Here is a 20,474-nt window from a genome sequence, read left to right as displayed (position 1 = left end):
TGACGTCACTAATAAATGTGTGTCTGCGAAAACAAAGAATACAAATTATCGATATGCACCAGAGGATCTTGTTTATAAATTGATTTTAACACTGAGACTGAATTCTTGGTAGGTTTTAGATCTAAAATACCTAAATAATTTAGAAAATCTAGATCTAGACTATCTAGAGTAGAAATAGAATAGTTAATTAAGACTTAGATGACTTAGATTAGATCTAGATCTAAGTCATAAGTCTAACTTAGACTTATTACTTAATTTCAATTTCACTTAAGAGTTAAGACTTAAGAAGTTAAGTTAATTAACTTAAATAGAAACTTCCAAGAAACACGTCACAGCACACTCAGTCTCAATCACCGACTCACACTCACACTTTTTTCATACTTGCTAACTTGCTTGATTACTCACACTTAAACTACTCCCACACATCACAGTGACAGTCCGACACTCACACTAGTCAGAGTCACACTCACTATTCACAGAAAATAAGTCACAGTCTTTACTCAAATTTACTCACTGTGACTGTCTACTCTAGTCTAGTCACTGTCAAGTCTAGCTAGAGGGCTAGCCTAGTGTCTTAGACTTAGGCTTTAGTTTAGTTTAAAATAATTAAAGCTCTGAGACTGAGTCGTCTGAGTGTGAGTTGTCAGGACAGAACTGAGAAGAGAAGTGAGAAGACACCTACTACTCCCCCCCTAGAGTCTAGTACTAGAGTTACTAGTCTACACCTAGACCTAGATCTAGACTATAATTAGTAGTATTAGAATTAGACAAATTAGTCATTAGTAGACATAGATTCTCTCTACTCTAGATTATCTAGATCTAATAAATATAGAATAGAGTATAGAGAGATGTATAGTAGATCTAGACCTTGTCAGCCTAGACCTAGTGTAAGTGATTCTAAAGTCATACTGAGCCATAGTGAATAATAAAATGGAGTATACTGATAATAATGTGGATATGCCTCTATCTAATCTAGTCTCTATACTACTATAGTCACTATAGACATAGACTCTAGATCTATGATATTGTCTATTATTGATCTATAGTATATTTATATATAAATATGAATAGTAATAGTAATGTACTATCTAGTACAGATATTCTAGATCTAGATATTTCTATAATTACTATAATCAGTATAATCAGTATAATCTATATAGTCTAGATTCTAATCTAGTTTTTATCCTATAGTCCTAGCCTATACCCTATACTTATACTATAGTATAATATACAACTCAGTATAGTATGATAGTAATTGATAGTACTATAGTGTAACTATAACTATAGTATATCTAATATAATAAAGTAGTAATGAGTATAGATTTAATAGATCTATCATCTAGAATATAGTTAGATTACTTCTAAAGATCTAGATCTAATACTAGTATATAATTTATAATTATTAATTAAATACTTATTGTACTTATAAATACTGTAGTATATAATACTTAATAGTATATAAACAGTGTGAACAGCAGGTAGAGTCTAGAAATCTAGATCTAGATTCTTTAATAGATCTAGTAATCTAGATATCTATGTAGTATAAGTATACTAAAAATATAGATCTAAATCGATGACTAAACTGTAAACACAAAAGACAGTGAAATATGACAATGTCTTTAAAAGTCTTTAAGTAAGTCTTATAAATCTCATTTATATTATTTATGTCTTATCTTATAAACTCTAGATCTAGATTCTAAATCATGGGCGTTACTGTTGACCTTTCATGTGTCAATTTATAGTTTAAGTCATAAATGTTGTTTTTAATGATGTTATTGAGTCTAACTAATCAGTAATGACACACAGTAATGTAAAGTTACTAGATATGTAAATCTAGCATGTGTATGATTTGTCCTACTATTAAATGTAGAGCGAGAACATAGATCTAGATATATCTACAAATTTATATAATAATCTAGATCTAGATGGAAGAAAATAAAAAATAAAAAGAAATGTGCCTTTATCTTTCTGACTGTGTGTCTTTCTGAGTATTTTATATTAATACATTTATTAAGATAAAATTTGTATTATGGTTCATGTTTTGTTTATATAAATATTATTTCTACTTTACTTTTTAGTCTTCTGTCCTGAAGTGTCTCTAAATTTACTATTCTATTTCGTGATGTTATTTATCTGTCCAATGATGTTAATACTGTTTCTATTCTAATCAAATGTGAATGTAATATATTCTTATATTATTATATTCATGTTTTCTAAATCTCACTGCTCTATTTTGCCTCTTAGTTTCTTTGGATCTATATTATATGTTTAGTCCTAAAGTAAAGTAAAAGTAGCAATGGGAAAAAGATGAGTCATAATAGATTTAAGACTAGATCTATTTTAGTCTATAAATGTATAGATTAGATGGATCTAGATAAGATCTCTAGTCTAAATATCAAATGTATCTAGATTTTTATATAGATTCAATATATACAGCAGATATAATGCATAAATAACTAATGCCAGTAAATAGATCTGTTCTATAAATTCTATATATTAATATAATATAAAATGGATATTCACATTTTTTATACAAAAAAATATTTACATTTCTAAATAATAAAGTTCCCCTTTAAGACTTTGCACTCTATAGGGCAGATAATGTTAAGGTCATCTGTTTCTTTGGCCAATAGTTAACGAGCGGGGTGCCATGTGGCCAGCAAAATTATCACCTGCTTTTACTTTCCCAACTAAATTAAGGTACCCATTAGAGTTGGTTGGATTCAGGGGCACCCTAAAAATCCTGAAATTCAAAATCCCAGTCAAACTCAAAACCCCAGGTTTGGAAGCCAAGCGCTTAACCACTCAGCCACTGGGCCCCACATTTCTAAATAGTTATTACATATCAGTTAAAGTCACTATGTAGGCATGTTTGCCATTGGACAAGAACATTCAAACTCTAATGCTTACAAACATTATTAATCGTCTTTGACTTAATAGTAATTATAATTTTTATAAGTCCAAATCTTTTTGTCCATTTCGTTTTGAACATTTGGAACATTATAGCATTCTCTTTCATAATCTTTTAAACTTGGCTAAGTTCCCCAAAGTATGTGACAGGTTAAGAAATAGAAGTTCCCCAAAGTATGTGACAGTGGCTAAGAAAAAGAAGTTCCCTAAAGTATGTGACAGAGGCTAAGAAATAGAAGTTCTCTACAGTATGTGACAGTGGCTAAGAAATAGAAGTTCCCTTAAGTATGTGACAGAGGCTAAGAAATAGAAGTTCCCTAAAGTATGTGTCAGAGGCTAAGAAATAGAAGTTCCCCAAAGTATGTGACAGAGGCTAAGAAATAGAAGTTCCCTAAAGTATGTGACAGAGGCTAAGAAATAGAAGTTCCCTAAAGTATGTGTCAGAGGCTAAGAAATAGAAGTTCCCCAAAGTATGTGACAGAGGCTAAGAAATAGAAGTTCCCTAAAGTATGTGACAGAGGCTAAGAAATAGAAGTTCCCTAAAGTATGTGACAGAGGCTAAGAAATAGAAGTTCCCCAAAGTATGTGACAGAGGCTAAGAAATAGAAGTTCCCCAAAGTATGTGACAGAGGCTAAGAAATAGAAGTTCCCTAAAGTGTGTTCTTCTTCTTCGTTCTCATTGTTATGTTGGAGTGTTCAGATGACTAGACCAATACATGAGATGAACTGTGCAGAGGTTTCCAAATCAGGGAGCTCTCCATATAGTTTTCTTTCTATTGGGGTGTTTTGGGGGCCAGTGTCTTTTACTGGCCTCTTGGTAAAGAGAGCAGTTTTGGAGGACGTGGTCAGCATTCTTTGGTGATACTCCACATGGGCAGATTTCACTGGTTCTTAAAGTGTGTGATAAATGCTAAGGAAATAGAAGTTCCTTAAAGTATGTGACAGAGGCTAAGAAATAGAAGTTCCCTAAAGTATGTGACAGAGGCTAAGAAATAGAAGTTCCCTAAAGTATGTGACAGAGGCTAAGAAATAGAAGTTCCCTAAAGTATGTGACAGAGGCTAAGAAATAGAAGTTCCCTAAAGTATGTGACAGAGGCTAAGAAATAGAAGTTCCCTAAAGTATGTGACAGAGGCTAAGAAATAGAAGTTCCCTAAAGTATGTGACAGAGGCTAAGAAATAGAAGTTCCCTAAAGTATGTGACAGAGGCTAAGAAATAAAATTTCCCTACCAGGCAAAGAAATTGAAGTTTCCTGTGTGACAGTATCAGGAGGACACATTGTTGTGATGGTTTAATGACATTAAATGCAACGCTGCTACACAGATCCTCAAATCTTAACCTTTGAACCTATTCTTTATCATACATCAATGAGCTTTGCATTGTTTGCATTTTTTACTTATTCTAAACTAGAGCTCCCCCATTGATAATGTAACTACAACATTACTAGTAGACTTTAAGTTCAAGCTTAATTAGCATACACATCACAATTTTCACATGTCTTGTTTCGTATGCTCTGACAAAGTTGCATAAATGCTCCTTCTCCCCTACGCTATTAGGGCTTGGAATGGGCTCCCTGAATCAGCCAGGAAAACCAATGACTTAACAGAGTTTAAGTTGATTGATTTATATGCATGACTAGATTGACCTAGGGAGATGCGTAAGATGTAATCATCTTCTTTTTTAAGGTAAGGTCTGTATTTTAAAATAGATAAGATATTCTATGCCTTAACAGACAGTTCTAGGTTCTGAAGAGTCATCTGTGAACTATACCCAACATTACAGCTCTTCTCAGAGTGTGGCATTTTTTATCTCTAGTGTAACTAAGTGTTGGTTTCTGTTGTATAGTTGTATTTGTCTCATCTCACAATACAAAAAGAACACTTGCTGTAAAATGTTCGTAAAATGTTTTACATGTTTCGGATGTTCCTTCAGAGTTGAAGATAGTTTAATTCCTAGTCCAAACCTCCCGCAGGAGCGGGCAGGGTTTGAACCCTGGACCATCGATAAATCCAAATGACAGTCCAGCGCGCAAACCGCACTACCAGGCAACCATCCCGACCAGGCAACTGATTATTAGACACCAAAGTAACAGCTTTTTTACTTGATTTAAGTTTAATTCTTTCAAAATCAATTCACAGAGAAAAAAAAAAAAGAACATAAATCGGAACCTTGGATTGAATTTCAAATCACAGAGATAATATTTCTGCTGTTAACTGACAATAATGGAGTTATATTGGTTGTATGAACTGACCAGCAACCCTGATATGTTCTTTTGTCTTTCTTTTATAAAATTTTCAATAGACATGTCCAGAATAACTCTGTCCCTTTCTTCTAATAGTCTGTCATGATGACCACCTGTATGTATTTATAAAACAACTGATCTAGTTTTCAATTTGAAGATTTGCTGGTCATCAAGAGCCTACATTTTTAATCTGCGCATCCCAGCATGGCATAGGGAGATTTATCCTCTGAATTTCCGGTTGCATTTGGCAATTTATTATAATCGAGTGTAGGTAATCCTATTGAGGCTGAACCCTGCCCTACTGAAAACATTGTGAAGTAGGGAATAAGTTCTTGTAATCAAACCTGCCTGTTCTTAGCAATAGTTCTTGTCCCAGTGTGATCCGATTCACTTGGATCGATTGTATTTCAATTTATTAGCCGAATTTACTTGCTCTAGAACTCGTGACTTTCTGTCTCCAAGTCTTCAATATCTTGTTTTGAAAATACAAAAATACAGAAAGAAAAAAAAAAAGCACCTCTCATATATATTCACCATTTCAAAACCATTATTTGTTTTTCACAATCTCCTGCATTTTTCATCTTTTTTTTTCTTTCGCCTGCGCTGGATTTTTAATTGGCTCTCACAAGTTCTGTCCGCATCAAGTAAATTAAACGGTACATTCCCCTCCTCTTCCCCCCCCCCTCTAATCATAGCTTGAATCTAATAAGAGCACGTCTTATTGTTTGATATACTTGTAGAGAACGTCTTTCTTCTCTCCCTTTCATCCTCACTTTGCAGAGTTATCCCCCCTCCGTCTCCATGTGCATAAACTTGTTTACCTGACTAAATAAGTTGCCCCCCCCCCCACCACCACCCTGTTTCTGCCTCTCATTTGTTTATATCTGGAGTCCTCCAAGAAGCTCTTGTTTGGAGTCGAGAACTAAGAGGGAGCTAAAAAAAATATATATATATTCACATAAATTTTATTGAAAGATGCAGGCCGCTGAAAATTATTTCGGGCACACTTTTAAATTTGGTGGCGCTATTTTCGTCCACATCCTCCTCCTTCTCTTCCTCTTTTACCCAGACCTAGTTGAGGGGCGCGCAACCCTCTTCCGTTTCTTCCCTGCATTTCCCGGTTATCTGTGCCTGTTTTGACGTCTAACGACTTGCGGCGATAGGATGGAAGGGGAGAGAAGAAAGAAAGAGCCGAATTGAGATTTCGCGCAGACGATAGGAAAGAATAAGTTGATTGTTTAATAAAAGAAAACCCCAGATTTGCATCGTTTCTATTTTGTTAAAAAACCCAACCTTACCCCCACTTTTTCCGTTATACCGTAACGGAAGTGAGTTCGTAGTGCCCTCTCTTGTAATGAAATAAACTCCAATAAAAGCTCCCCCCCCCCTGTCTGCAGGCACCAAATCAGTTGAATGTAAACTTTCGACTGGAAGAGGTCAACAGCGAGATGCAAAGCAATATTTGAAATTCATTCAAACGTATATAGCTATTGTTTGCAGATGGTCCTCCGGGCTATGATATTGAGGTCGAGATTTTAAACATGTCTTTGTTTAGTTTGGAATATATTTAAAAAAAAAAACCCAACATCTGGGTTTCTTAGTGAGGTGTTCTCTTAATACCCAGGTTTTAATAAAGTAGTACATTTGGCCATTCGCCAATTTTTTTTTATTTTTATAGAGACGACGCTTTGTCTATTCACTTCCCAATAAAACGAGAACCACCAAAGACAGGCTTTTTTTTTTTCAACTCTCTAGACTGCAGTGTTTCCCAAACTTTTTCCTTAACGGAACACCTCGCTCATTCTGAGTATTCAGCGGAACACCTCGCTCATTCTGAGTATTCAGCGGAACACCTCGCTCATTCTGAGTATTTAGCGGAACACCTCGCTCATTCTGAGTATCCAGCGGAACACCTCGCTCATTCTGAGTATCCAGCGGAACACCTCGCTCATTCTGAGTATTCAGCGGAACACCTCGCTCATTCTGAGTATTCAGCGGAACACCTCGCTCATTCTGAGTATTCAGCGGAACACCTCGCTCATTCTGAGTATTCAGCGGAACACCTTGCTCATTCTGAGTATTCAGCGGAACACCTCGCTCATTCTGAGTATTCAACGGAACACTTCGCTCATTCTGAGTATTCAACGGAACACCTCGCTCATTCTGAGTATTCAGCGGAACACCTCGCTCATTCTGAGTATTCAGTGGAACACCTTGCTCATTCTGAGTATTCAACGGAACACCTCGCTCATTCTGAGTATTCAGCGGAACACCTCGCTCATTCTGAGTATTCAGCGGAACACCTCGCTCATTCTGAGTATTCAACGGAACACCTCGTTCATTCTGAGTATTCAGCGGAACACCTTGCTCATTCTGAGTATTCAGCAGAACACCTCGCTCATTCTGAGTATTCAACGGAACACCTCGCTCATTCTGAGTATTCAACGGAACACCTCGCTCATTCTGAGTATTCAACGGAACACCTCGCTCATTCTGAGTATTCAGCGGAACACCTCGCTCATTCTGAGTATTCAGTGGAACACCTTGCTCATTCTGAGTATTCAGCGGAACACCTCGCTCATTCTGAGAATTTAGCGGAACTCCTCGCTCATCCTGAGTATTTAGCGGAACACCTCGCTCATTCTGAGTATTCAGCGGAACACCTTGCTCATTCTGAGTATTTAACGGAACACCTCGCTCATTCTGAGTATTCAGCGGAACACCTCGCTCATTCTGAGTATTCAGTGGAACACCTCGATCATTCTGAGTATTCAGTGGAACACCTTGCTCATTCTGAGTATTCAACGGAACACCTCGCTCATTCTGAGTATTCAGTGGAACACCTTGCTCATTCTGAGTATTCAGTGGAACACCTTGCTCATTCTGAGTATTCAACGGAACACCTCGCTCATTCTGAGTATTCAGCGGAACACCTCGCTCATTCTGAGTATTCAGCGGAACACCTCGCTCATTCTGAGTATTTAGCGGAACACCTCGCTCATTCTGAGTATTCAGCGGAACACCTCGCTCATTCTGAGTATTTAGCGGAACACCTCGCTCATCCTGAGTATTTAGCGGAACACCTCGCTCATCCTGAGTATTCAGCGGAACACCTCGCTCATTCTGAGTATTCAGCGGAACACCTCGCTCATTCTGAGTATTCAGTGGAACACCTTGCTCATTCTGAGTATTCAGCGGAACACCTTGCTGATTCTTTAGACATTAGAGAGAGTAATTCATGTCGTGGCCTACTAGTTAGCCATTCCAGTAGATCGCGGAACCACCTATTCAGGCCTCGCGGAACACAGTTTGGGGAACACTGCTCTACAGTCACGTGATACGGTGTGCACGTGTAGTTAATGGAAACGTCTTGGGCGTTTCGAAATTGAAAAGCGTGGATGACCTTGAATGCAATATGCGTCACATATACCACTTCATTCATTGGGCTTTTTGATATTAGTATTTGGGAAGCGTGGTCGAGAGGCCAAGTGCGCTTGAACTTGGCTTGGCTCGGCTACCTAGAAGGGGGCTCGAGGTTCGACACCCGACTCGGGCAGAGTTGTGTTTACTGAGCGCCTAAAGGCAGCACGGAAAACCAACTCCTAGATACCCCCTCCCCACCACTGGTCCACAAAATGAGGTTGGACCAAAAGCGCTCTGAGCATGCTATAAGCACGAAAGTAGCGCTATATAAAAGCTATAATAATATAACAGCTATAATAATATTGCTTGAGCTGATGTGTAAGATTGATGGGCGCCTCGTCATCTTCTCCAGTTCTTGGGGTTACACTGAGGAGCGGCGCTTTTTTGTGTGTCTGCAATTGAATTTCCCGATCTACAACCATGTACATTATGTGCATGCACTTTTTTACCAGTGGTCATTTAGAACTGGTGTTTTACCATTTGCGAGGTTCAATCATGTTTGATTTTTTTCCAAACTAACTAAACAAGAAAAACATGAAATGACACTTTAAAACAAAACAAACCAGCAACAAATCTTATATTAAGTGTAATTATTTCAATTAGTTGTGACCACTCGTGTATTTATAATTATGATGGACCTAGACATAATAAATCTGTGCGATTAGAAATAGTTTTACCTTTTTTTTTTTTGTTTGCTTTCTCAATGCGCTATGATGCTATCACTTGCCTGGACCAGTTGGGAAAGGGGGAGGGAAGAAGGGGGTAACTTTGTGAATGTTTAGATGATCTTTATTTTTAAATGCATTAACAAATGTTTACTCGAGTCCTCAAGGCGACTAATTCAACTTTTATCACTACATTCTGTCAAGTACAACTTCTTTCCCTTGTTCAAGATGCCAAACAAAATAATTAATTACCATTAGGCAATTAAAAAATTGGTAAATATTTTTTATTGATTCTTGTGAGGTCAGGTCAAAGAAATAATTGTGCAAAATTTCAGCTTTATCCGAGATTGGGTGCGGCAGACATAAGGTGTGCAAACATTTTACCAGACAGAGCGACTTGATATAAGCTTTGTAAATACAGATTGGATTGAAGAAAGTCTTCAAACTAAGAGCCCCTTATTAGGTCATTGTTTCTCAAACTTCTAACTTGAAGTTAGTAACAACTCGACTCCAAATGAACAAAAACATAATTCCGAACATAGACATTCCGAACACATTATTAATACGTCTTTCAAATATAATCGTAACATTGATTGAGCCAAGCTTGTAATATTTAATGAAACAAACCTACGGCTGCCTTATTTCGCCTACTACTTTGCTAGTTTAAAAATACTTCCGGCATACGAGCTAAATCTTGAATACGGCCTCTCGGTCCTGAAACCATCTTGACGAAGTCATTTTTTGGAGCCCATGTATGCAGGGCCTCGTAACTCTTTTTTTTCCAGAGATGTCACAAGTTCAAGAGTAGATTAATTCCCTTGCCCCTGCCGCTGTCTTTGGCTGTTTTCTAGAATTAGTGCACTCTTCCTGTAATGCGTTGTGGCGTTTCTTAATAAGGGATACGTCTACCCTTGGGAGGGGGGGGGGGGCGATCGGTCGTCTGCTTAGGTGGGCGGGATAAGTGCTGTCCTTCCTTTTTTTTTAAACTTGGGGTTGGGGGGGGGGGGTGGAGGGCATATAAATTTCTGACACGCGTATCACGGCGCCATCACCGCACTTGCGGTTTCGTAATGCACTGTGGGTGGCCATTTTGAGGTGCCAAATGTTGCCTAATTATAAGTGTCAAAGTCAATGTTGTTTGTATTGTGTATACATGTTTGCATTTCGAGAAACAACAGTAATTTTTCTAATAGATATAAATATAGCCATGGGAGCTACAAATAACGTTACACACATTCATGTTTATTGTATTTTCTAGACAGAGTTCAAAATAAGCTGGGGTTTAGCCACTAGAAGACTCTGGTTCTTCCATGTGTCGCGGAGAAGGTATTTATTCAGGGGAAGACAATAAGCGGGATCAGTTCATAAGTTTTAAGCTTCATGTTTAGTCTACTTTTGTGAAATAGTTTTTGAAATGAAATCCTATTGTGTTCACAGTTCCTTCTGTTCGTGATGTCTACTTGGAGAATGAAAATATTTTATTTAGTACGAACGCTGTTATTTCGTCACGTATACAAGGATTCCCGGCATTCTTTGGTTCATCCGATCTAAGGCATTCTCTGGCTCATCAGAATCAAGGCATTCTTTGGCTCATAAGATCTCATGCATTCTTTGGCTCATCAGAATTAAGACATTCCCTGGCTCATCAGAATTAAGGCATTCTTTGGCTCATCAGAATTAGGGCATTCCCTGGCTCATCAGATTTCATGCATTCTTTGGCTCATCAGAATTAAGACATTCTTTGGCTCATCAGAATTAAGGCATTCTTTGGCTAATCAGAATTAATAAGACATTCTTTGGCTCATCAGAATTAATAAGACATTCTTTGGCTCATCAGAATTAAGGCATTCTTTGGCTCATCAGAATTAAGGCATTCTTTGGCTCATCAGAATTAAGGCATTCTTTGGCTCATCAGAATTAAGGCATTCTTTGGCTCATCAGAATTAAGGCATTCTTTGACTCATCAGAATTAATAAGACATTATTTGGCTCATCAGAATTAATAAGGCATTCTTTGGCTCATCAGAATGAAGGCATTCTTTGGCTAATCAGAATTAATAAGACATTATTTGGCTCATCAGCATTAAGGCATTCTCTGGCTCATCAGAATTAAGGCATTCTTTGGCTAATCAGAATTAATAAGACATTATTTGGCTCATCAGAATTAATAAGACATTCTTTGGCTCATCAGAATTAAGGCATTCTTTGGCTCATCAGAATTAAGGCATTCTTTGGCTCATCAGAATTAAGGCATTCTTTGACTCATCAGAATTAAAAAGACATTATTTGGCTCATCAGAATTAATAAGGCATTCTTTGGCTCATCAGAATGAAGGCATTCTTTGGCTAATCAGAATTAATAAGACATTATTTGGCTCATCAGCATTAAGGCATTCTCTGGCTCATCAGAATTAAGGCATTCTTTGGCTAATCAGAATTAATAAGACATTATTTGGCTCATCAGAATTAATAAGACATTCTTTGGCTCATCAGAATTAAGGCATTCTTTGGCTCATTAGAATTAAGGCATTCTGTGGCTCATCAGAATTAAGGCATTCTTTGGCTCATCAGAATTAAGGCATTCTTTGGCTCATCAGAATTAAGGCATTCTTTGGCTCATCAGAATTAAGGCATTCTTTGACTCATCAGAATTAAAAAGACATTATTTGGCTCATCAGAATTAATAAGGCATTCTTTGGCTCATCAGAATGAAGGCATTCTTTGGCTAATCAGAATTAATAAGACATTATTTGGCTCATCAGCATTAAGGCATTCTCTGGCTCATCAGAATTAAGCATTCTTTGGCTCATCAGAATTAAGGCATTCTCTGGCTCATCAGAATTAAGGCATTCTTTGACTCATCAGCATTAAGGCATTCTTTGGCTCATCAGCATTAAGGCATTCTCTGGCTCATCAGAATTAAGGCATTCTTTGGCTCATCAGAATTAATAAGGCATTCTCTGGCTCATCAGCATTAAGGTATTCTTTGGCTCATCAGAATTAAGGCATTCTCTGGCTCATCAGAATTAAGGCATTCTTTGGCTCATCAGAATTAAGGCATTCTTTGGCTCATCAGCATTAAGGCATTCTTTGGCTCATCAGAATTAAGGCATTCTTTGGCTCATCAGAATTAAGGCATTCTTTGGCTCATCAAAATTAAGGCATTCTTTGGCTCATCAGAATTAAGGCATTCTTTGGCTCATCAGAATTAAGGCATTCTTTGGCTCATCAGAATTAAGGCATTATTTGGCTCATCAGAATTAAGACATTCTTTGGCTCATCAGAATTAAGGCATTCTTTGGCTCATCAGAATTAAGACATTCTTTGGCTCATCAGAATTAAGGCATTCTCTGGCTCATCAGAATTAAGGCCTTCTTTGGCTCATCAGAATTAAGGCATTCTTTGGCTCATCAGAATTAAGGCATTCTTTGACTCATCAGAATTAAGGCATTCTCTGGCTCATCAGAATTAAGGCATTCTCTGGCTCATCAGAATTAAGGCATTCTTTGGCTCATCAGAATTAAGGCATTCTTTGGCTCATTAGAATTAAGACATTCTTTGGCTCATCAGATTTCACTTTTGAGAATTTCAAGGCGTATTTACCCCCCCCCCTCCCCCACATACTCCATTCCATTGTAACTTCGAATAGCAGCACGCATATTGCTGGATCTGGCCCGCGGGTCTTAGTTTGGGCGTCACAATCGTATAAAGTTAAAGAAAATGTTACGTAATGTAAATTGATGGGGAAATGAAAAAAAAAAGGGGGAAGTGGATTTCTAGATGAAAGGTTCTTCAGAAATATTTTTAGAAAGAAAAATGTAAACGTAACCAGTTGTTATCAAGATGTTTAGTTGTAAAGAACTTAGAAATGGAAGGAGGCTACGTCTAAATTCTTTAATTTGATAAAATGCAAAAAAAAAATTTTAGATCTCGATCTCTTCGTACAAGTTTTAAAAACAAGAGGAGGGGGAGGGTATACTATGTTAAATATCACACATTTAGTTATCTTCAGATGTTAGTCTGTTGGTTACCTGGGGTGAATGTAATGATGGGTGCTTAGGATGTGTTCATATATATATATATCACATTTAGTTATCTTCAGATGTTAGTCTGTTGGTTACTTTGGGTGAATGTAATGATAGGTGCTTAGGATGTGTCCATATATATCACACATTTAGTTATCTTCAGATGTTAGTCTGTTGGTTACTTTGGGTGAATGTAATGATAGTCAGGTGCTTATGAATTGTCCATATATCACACATTTAGTTATCTTCAGATGTTAGTCTGTTGGTTACTTAGGTTGAATGTGATGATAGGTGCTTAGGATGTGTCCATATATCACACATTTAGTTATCTTCAGATGTTAATCTGTTGGTTACTTTGGTTGAATGTGATGATAGGTGCTTAGAATGTGTCCATATATCACACATTTAGTTATCTTCAGATGTTAGTCTGTTGGTTACTTAGGTTGAATGGGATGATATGTGCTTATGATGTGTTCATATATCACACATTAAGTTATCTTCACTTAGTCTGTTGGTTACTCGGTTGAATGTAATGATAGTCAGGTGCCTATGATGTGTTTATATATCACACATTTAGTTATCTTCACTTAGTCTGTTGGTTACTTTAGTTGAATGTAATGATAGTCAGGTGCTTATGATGTGTTTATATATCACACATTTAGTTATCTTCAGATGTTAGTCTGTTGGTTACTTTGGTCGAATGGGATGATATGTGCTTATGATGTGTTTATATATCACACATTTAGTTACTTAGTCTGTTGGTTACTTTAGTTGAGTGTGATGATAGTCAGGTGCTCATGATGTCTTCCTATATCACTTGCACACGGACCTATACTTTTGTTTTTAACCTAGATTGTTAGCCAGTTTATCCTCCCTTCCTTCTCTCCCTCTCTCTCACTCACTCACACACACACACTCACTCACGCCTGACAGGAGCAAGAGGAACCATGGAGTTTTGCTGGCAGGAGAACTTTTTTTTTTTTTTTACCTGAATCTACACTCACCTTCGGCATTCCCTTCTCGTGATTCTTTCTCCCTCCTATCTCTCTCGTTATTTCATACCCCCCCCCCGCCCTCTCCTCTTTTCTCTTTCTTTTCGTGGTTCCCCCCCCCCTTTTTTTTTTCTTCTTCTTCTTCCCAGATTTGCGGGGCCCCCGATTTGATTGATTTTTGACTCAGTGAGAGCTTGAGTTAGAAGGAGGAGGAGGTGTTCCCGAATTTCTCTTGGATCTGTAGGGTTAGCTTTGAGAATGTTTCTGTTGTTGTGATTTGTGGGGGGGGGGGGGGGGGTGGACGCGTGGACATTTCAGGGATTGTGCGATGTTTAGGAACACGCTGTGGACTAAGTGTTGGGGTACTTTTGCGTGTGACTTCTGAGACCCTCTGTGCTGTTGTTTCTTCAGGTCCTGTTGTGTGGATAGAATCTGGGCTCTCTCGTGCTTTCAGCATTGTGGCACTGGCGTATTGTTTGTGTGTGAACTTAAGGGTTCAGCCTTAAGAGCTTAACGTTTTCACTTGGCGGTTTGGATTATAGTGGTTGTTGTTAGCTCATCGCTACGTGGCAGAGTATATGTTTGTGTGTGTGTGTTTGGTTAGATATTTGTAGCCAATGATTTCTGTGTCGAAATTTGGATTTTATCAATATGTGTTTTTACCATCCCGTTTTATTATTTGTAATATTAAGTTCTTATCTAGACTCTTTATGTGTGTTCAACTATGTGAAACTATCCAAAATCCTCAAACTAGAATCACTAATGATTGTTATCTGATTCGAAGCTCAGATAAATACACACATTTATCACGATTTCTAGTTACTAGATGCGTTGTATTTAATTGTGTAAAATTAGGATGGCAATAATGTACCCGACAGTTCAGAAAACAAAAAAAAAAGTCTACAATTTTTGAATATGCAATGTCAGTTTTTCAGCTGTCTTTAATTCGTGTTCCCATTTAAAAAGTCTAATCTTTCGTTTCGCTGCTTGGTGCTGATAAGTCCAAACACATTTTGGAACTGTTGGTCTAATCACTTTGTAAGTGTGCATGCACAGACCTGGAAGATAAAATGAGAACACTTTAAAACTTAAGGCTGGTGAAAGTCAGACAACCAAAAACATGCTAGACTAGAAGACTAACCCTGCACATTCGTGTTTTGAGCTCCATTGATTGACTGCAAAGTACCCCAGGTTTTTTTTTAGAGTTTTGTTTTTACGGATAGAAGTTGTAGATTTAGTCGTGTTATTGGAACTAGAATTTGAATTATGATCTTATTATTGTTGTTATTTTGGCGATAGAGCTCTAACGTTCACTTTTAGATAGACTTTTAAGAGAACCCATTTTCGGACTGCTTCCGAGACCAATCCTTAGAAGAGCCCTGAACACTGACCTGCAATCAGAACCTGTAGGCAGTTTAGACCAATAACTCGTTTCTACGTCACCTGAATACTGACCTGCATCGTCAGAACCTGTGGGCAGCTTGGACCAAAAACTCGTTGCTACGTCACCTGAATACTGACCTGCATCGTCAGAACCTGTGGGCAGCTTGGACCAAAAACTCGTTGCCATGTCACAGGTCTGTACGGTGTGGCAACGAGCTATTGGTCTAAACTGCCCACAGGCTGTGACGTTGCAGGTCACCGTTGAGGCCTTCTATAACGAATGGTCTCGCTGCTACTCATGCCGCCATGGGATGAAACCCGCTGTCTAGCTTTCTACCGTGACATTTTCTTTGTATTCTGAACTTGCTTTTACTAACTGGTTACGCCCGGCACTTCAATCAATCAGTGGTCAGTGAATTTTTGATGGAAAGTCTTTGTCTTAAAAATCTTTTGGGGGAAAAAAACCCATTAAAAAACACATCATTAGCAGATGTTATATCAATATATATATATATGCTTTCCTGACCTGGTTACTTTGCTATTAGGCTGAGCTGTCCAGCTTTCCTGACCTGGTTACTTTGCTATTAGGCTGAGCTGTCCAGCTTTCCTGACCTGGTTACTTTGCTATTAGGCTGAGTTGTCAAACTTTCCTGACATGGTTACTATGCTATTAAGGCTGAGCTGTCCAGCTTTCCTGACCTGGTTACTTTGCTATTAAGGCTGAGCTGTCCAGCTTTCCTGACCTGGTTACTTTGCTATTAGGCTGAGCTGTCCAGCTTTCCTGACCTGGTTACTTTGCTATTAGGCTGAGCTGTCCAGCTTTCCTGACCTGGTTACTTTGCTATTAGGCTGAGCTGTCCAGCTTTCCTGACCTGGTTACTTTGCTATTAGGCTGAGCTGTCCAGCTTTCCTGACCTGGTTACTTTGCTATTAGGCTGAGCTGTCCAGCTTTCCTGACCTGGTTACTTTGCTATTAAGGCTGAGCTGTCCAGCTTTCCTGACCTGGTTACTTTGCTATTAGGCTGAGCTGTCCAGCTTTCCTGATCTGGTTACTTTGCTATTAGGCTGAGCTGTCCAGCTTTCCTGACCTGGTTACTTTGCTATTAGGCTGAGCTGTCAAGCTTTCCTGACCTGGTTACTTTGCTATTAGGCTGAGCTGTCCAGCTTTCCTGACCTGGTTACTTTGCTATTAGGCTGAGCTGTCCAGCTTTCCTGACCTGGTTACTTTGCTATTAGGCTGAGCTGTCCAGCTTTCTTGACCTGGTTACTTTGCTATTAGGCTGAGCTGTCCAGCTTTCCTGACCTGGTTACTTTGCTATTAGGCTGAGCTGTCCAGCTTTCCTGACCTGGTTACTTTGCTATTAGGCTGAGCTGTCCAGCTTTCCTGACCTGGTTACTTTGCTATTAGGCTGAGCTGTACAGCTTTTGGCTGCATGGAAACATTGACTTGCCATGTTCTCATTTGATTCGGTTATTGCTACCAGAACTAAATGTCAAACTGCCGGGTGTCAAGACCGAGACATAGCAAAAAGTCTTTGAGCTGAGATTTCAGTGTGAGGTGGCTTTTCTCTGATGTTGGAACTGTGGAAACGTTTTGTTTAGGGCGTTACATTTACTTGTACCCCTCTCTCTCTCTGTCTCTCTCTGTCTCTCTCTCTCTCTCTTTCTCCCCCTCTCTTTCTGTCTCGGTATTTCTTTTCATGCTAGTTTCTATATTTCTTTCTCGGTCTCTTTCTGGATATTTATATTCTCCTCGCGTTCCTTCTTCCCTTCATTTCTCTGATTCTCTTTCTCTCTGTCTCTTTATGGGGTGTTCGTCTTTCTTTCTTTATCTGTGTCTCTCATTCTTATCTCGCAGTGTCTCCTTCTAGGTATCTGTCTTTGCCCCTTTCTCTGCTTCCAGCACTGTGTCCAGTATCGTGGGTGTGTCTCACGGTTAGAACGTTGATACCAGTAAGAATGATTTGTTCAACAATTTCTACCCATAGCTTTACACTATATAGTGGGCATGTTAGTGATCATATAGTATTGCTTGGAAATACCATCACAAAAGAGATACAAGACACCGATAGCAAAGACAAACTGACACAAACACTCTTTTGTTCCCCTGGCAATCAAATCATTAAATAGAAACAATCTGACATAAACTTTGTCACATGTAAATTATGAGTGAGTCTGGTGTGAATGTACACTTTGGTTTCTTATAGTTATAATGTTTTTTTGTTTTGTGTAATGCACAAATTGTAAGACAAATTTCCTTACGGATAATAAAGATTATTATTATTATTATCAATAGCGTATGGTTTTACGATCTGGTTGAAATAAGCTAATAGCAATGTAATAGAAAGGCGATAAGTTTATTTCTGAAAATAGTTGGATTAGAAAGCTTTTTCTATAAAAGTTACGTACAAGGACTTGCTGATATTGTCTTGTTCATTTATGAGTCGTATTTTGGTAAAATTAATATTCATCAAATAATATTAGATAAATAGTGTATAAACCAAAGGAAAGGTGAAAGTTAGATGTGAACTTGGCCTAGCTGATGTCTTATAATGAATAATTAATTGATCTAATTGTTTTGTAAAGGGACAATCTCTTATTCCTAAGAAAAAAAACATTTCCGTAAAAAAAATAATTCTTTAGTTCAGTGATAGTCTGTCCATCGCCAGTGCTGCAGTCCATGCGATAATATGAAAACCTACTTATTAATTGTTGTTTTAAATTATGTCCAACTTACATGCATACTAAATAGATTTTTTCTTTAAAAAAAAAAAAAAGAAAACTTTTTTTTGTGTGTAAATGTTGTAGTTAGTATGACAGAACTTACATAACTTAGCATTACAAATGTAATAAAAAAAAATGTTTTGATCAAAAATCTAAAACCTTTGGCATAAATATGTTATAAATATGGTGCGTGTATATCTCCCCTCCTAAAGAGCCTCCCGTGTTTGTTACTATTAATAGTGAATAGTTGTAAAAGTGGTGTATTTTTATGAAAAAAAAACTGCTTACATAAGTGATTTAAAAATTAGATTTTTCGCTTTCAGAAACGAAAAAAAGTAGCCGTTGCATCAGAACTTTGAATGGTCTAAAATATTGTGGTGTCAGATTTTCACTATCTTTTCTAGTTTACGAGATCTAAACGGGACAGACATTCCACACAAAACTAATAGCTTCTTTTCCCATTTAGGGGGGCCGCTAAAAAAGTGTAACTGTATCCTTAGACACAGGTTAATATTTTTTTCCCCATAATGTTTATCAAGTTTCTTATGTGTCTTGTAGTTTTTTTTGTGTTTTTTTTTTTTTTTTGACAAAATGGTTGTTTAAAGTGTCGCCGTTTTATTTAGGTGAGAACTGTACGCGGATGAACCCCGTCTCTTTCCAACGCGTAATCTCTATTATGACAGAATCGTTTTGCTTTTATCTAAGTTTTGGAACCGTTGCGCTAAGCTATAACTCACCTACCACCCGTGGTTTTTTTTTTTCCTGCCTTAAGATAGCTCCGATAGGTTAGTGTTGTATATATAGTGCACATTGGAAAGCGGCAAGAGGTCAAGTTCTTAAGGTCACGCGTGAGTTTCAGATTGGTGAAATAGAGTAGCTTGGTTCTTCAGTCTCTTTTTACCTGTATAGGCTTCTCACCCTTGACGTGTAGTTCCTTCACCACGGCACGCGGAGCTCGGATTTGACGGGAAACTGGGTCGAAACTCAGGTGTCTCTGTTTTAGGACATTATTTAATAGAGCGTTATATTTCTTCTACTGTGGACCGAATGAGGTGGTTTCTGTGATATATAATGATGTGAACTGTTTGTATTGGTGTAGCTGTGATTGTTTATCTATTCTATTCAGCTATCTGTTCTGAAAGGAGCGAGCGAAATTTTCTGTCCGGCGTGTCCAGCATCATGCGACAGTCATGTCGCCTCCAGGGATAGAGAAGACTGGCCAGCTGGAGAACTCTCGCGTTGTTGGTGAGAGGAACAGTGTCTGGTTGACCTGGCTGTATTGCGAATACCACAACCATTTTCGTTTGACCACTGCCGCTCCCGCCTACAGAGGACACTTGTATTATTCATTCAGAAGCGATTGTATACTGGAACCCGTTTTCGATCAAGACAAATCGCCGCTGGGAGAGTATAGAGTGCTGCGCTGTTGAAAGCGCCAGAAGTGGATCTTTGGATTACTGAACGCGAAGGTGTTAAATCAGGTTTTCATGGATTAGTTCACGTGGATAAAGATGGATGTGGATCTGCTGTTAACTCACATTAATGCTGTCAACATCCACGCCGGTAACCCGACCCCGAGCACCATTGTGGTGAGCGCCAGCAGCACCCGGGACAATGGTCACTTCGGCGTCCTTCATGGCAGCAGCACCAGGGACAATGGTCACTGCAACGTTCACCATGGCAACGGCAACAATAACAACGACTCTGACGAGGAGGTGGACAATCGCACCTTCACCGTGGCCAACGCCAACCAGCGCCCCAAGCACCTGCCCATCGCCCACTTGCCACCGCAGCCACCTCGCGGGGGTCAGGTCAGAAGCCCCGCGCATTCCCCGACGTCGGCGACCCCGACATTGACCTTTTCCCCTCACAGGCACCTCTGCCATGCATCCTCCCAGCAGCACGGTGGCAGGAACAGTGGAGTTACGCTCCATCCTGGCTCTATCCACCGCAACCACCAACACCTCCATCCTCTTCACCTACCTCACCAACCGCTCCTGCAACTACCGCAGCTCCCCACACAGTATGCTGCACCTCTGCTTTACCACATGCAACCACATTTAGGGGTAAGACTCTTTGTTCTTATGTTACATGCCTGTTGGGTGACACTTAG

The 20,474-nt window shown here is 38.7% G+C and overlaps 2 protein-coding genes across 4 annotated transcripts in view; one reads left to right on the top strand and one right to left on the bottom strand.

Annotated features, from left to right (window-relative positions):
• LOC106058359 (ras-specific guanine nucleotide-releasing factor RalGPS2-like) overlaps positions 1-20,474 on the top strand; it is a 194,897-nt gene continuing 174,423 nt past the window's right edge. Inside the window, exons 1-2 of one of the 3 annotated variants that reach the window (XM_056042388.1) lie at positions 14,417-14,499; positions 19,488-20,427. In XM_056042388.1, coding sequence (XP_055898363.1) covers positions 19,873-20,427 — 555 coding nt within the window. In that variant the 5' untranslated portion in view covers positions 14,417-14,499; positions 19,488-19,872. Of the gene's footprint in view, positions 109-14,416; positions 14,500-19,487; positions 20,428-20,474 lie in introns of those variants that run through there. The other 2 variants (XM_056042393.1, XM_056042389.1) reach the window with 2 other exon arrangements.
• Positions 6,030-9,963, bottom strand: LOC129928409 (involucrin-like). Its single transcript, XM_056042655.1, has 3 exons — positions 9,913-9,963; positions 6,926-8,364; positions 6,030-6,084 (listed from the first exon to the last, which is right to left on the bottom strand). The coding sequence occupies exons 1-3, from the start codon at positions 9,961-9,963 to the stop codon at positions 6,030-6,032; spliced, it is 1,545 nt and encodes a 514-aa protein (XP_055898630.1).

Source organism: Biomphalaria glabrata, chromosome 9, assembly GCF_947242115.1.
Source record: "Biomphalaria glabrata chromosome 9, xgBioGlab47.1, whole genome shotgun sequence".
Taxonomy (NCBI): domain Eukaryota; kingdom Metazoa; phylum Mollusca; class Gastropoda; family Planorbidae; genus Biomphalaria; species Biomphalaria glabrata.
Note: the sequence above shows the minus strand (reverse complement) of the source record. Positions and strands in the feature narration are given on the sequence as shown.

Excerpts from the sequence above, each read along its gene's own strand:
- LOC129928409 (XM_056042655.1), bottom strand. The coding sequence starts at position 9,963 with ATGGTTTCAGGACCGAGAGGCCGTATTCAAGATTTAGCTCGTATGCCG. Across the intron at positions 8,365-9,912 it reads ATTTAGCTCGTATGCCGGAA|AATCAGCAAGGTGTTCCGCT; the intron begins GTATTTTTAAAC and ends TAATGTCTAAAG. Across the intron at positions 6,085-6,925 it reads GGTGTTCCGTTAAGGAAAAA|CTCCCTCTTAGTTCTCGACT; the intron begins GTTTGGGAAACA and ends TATTTTTTTTAG.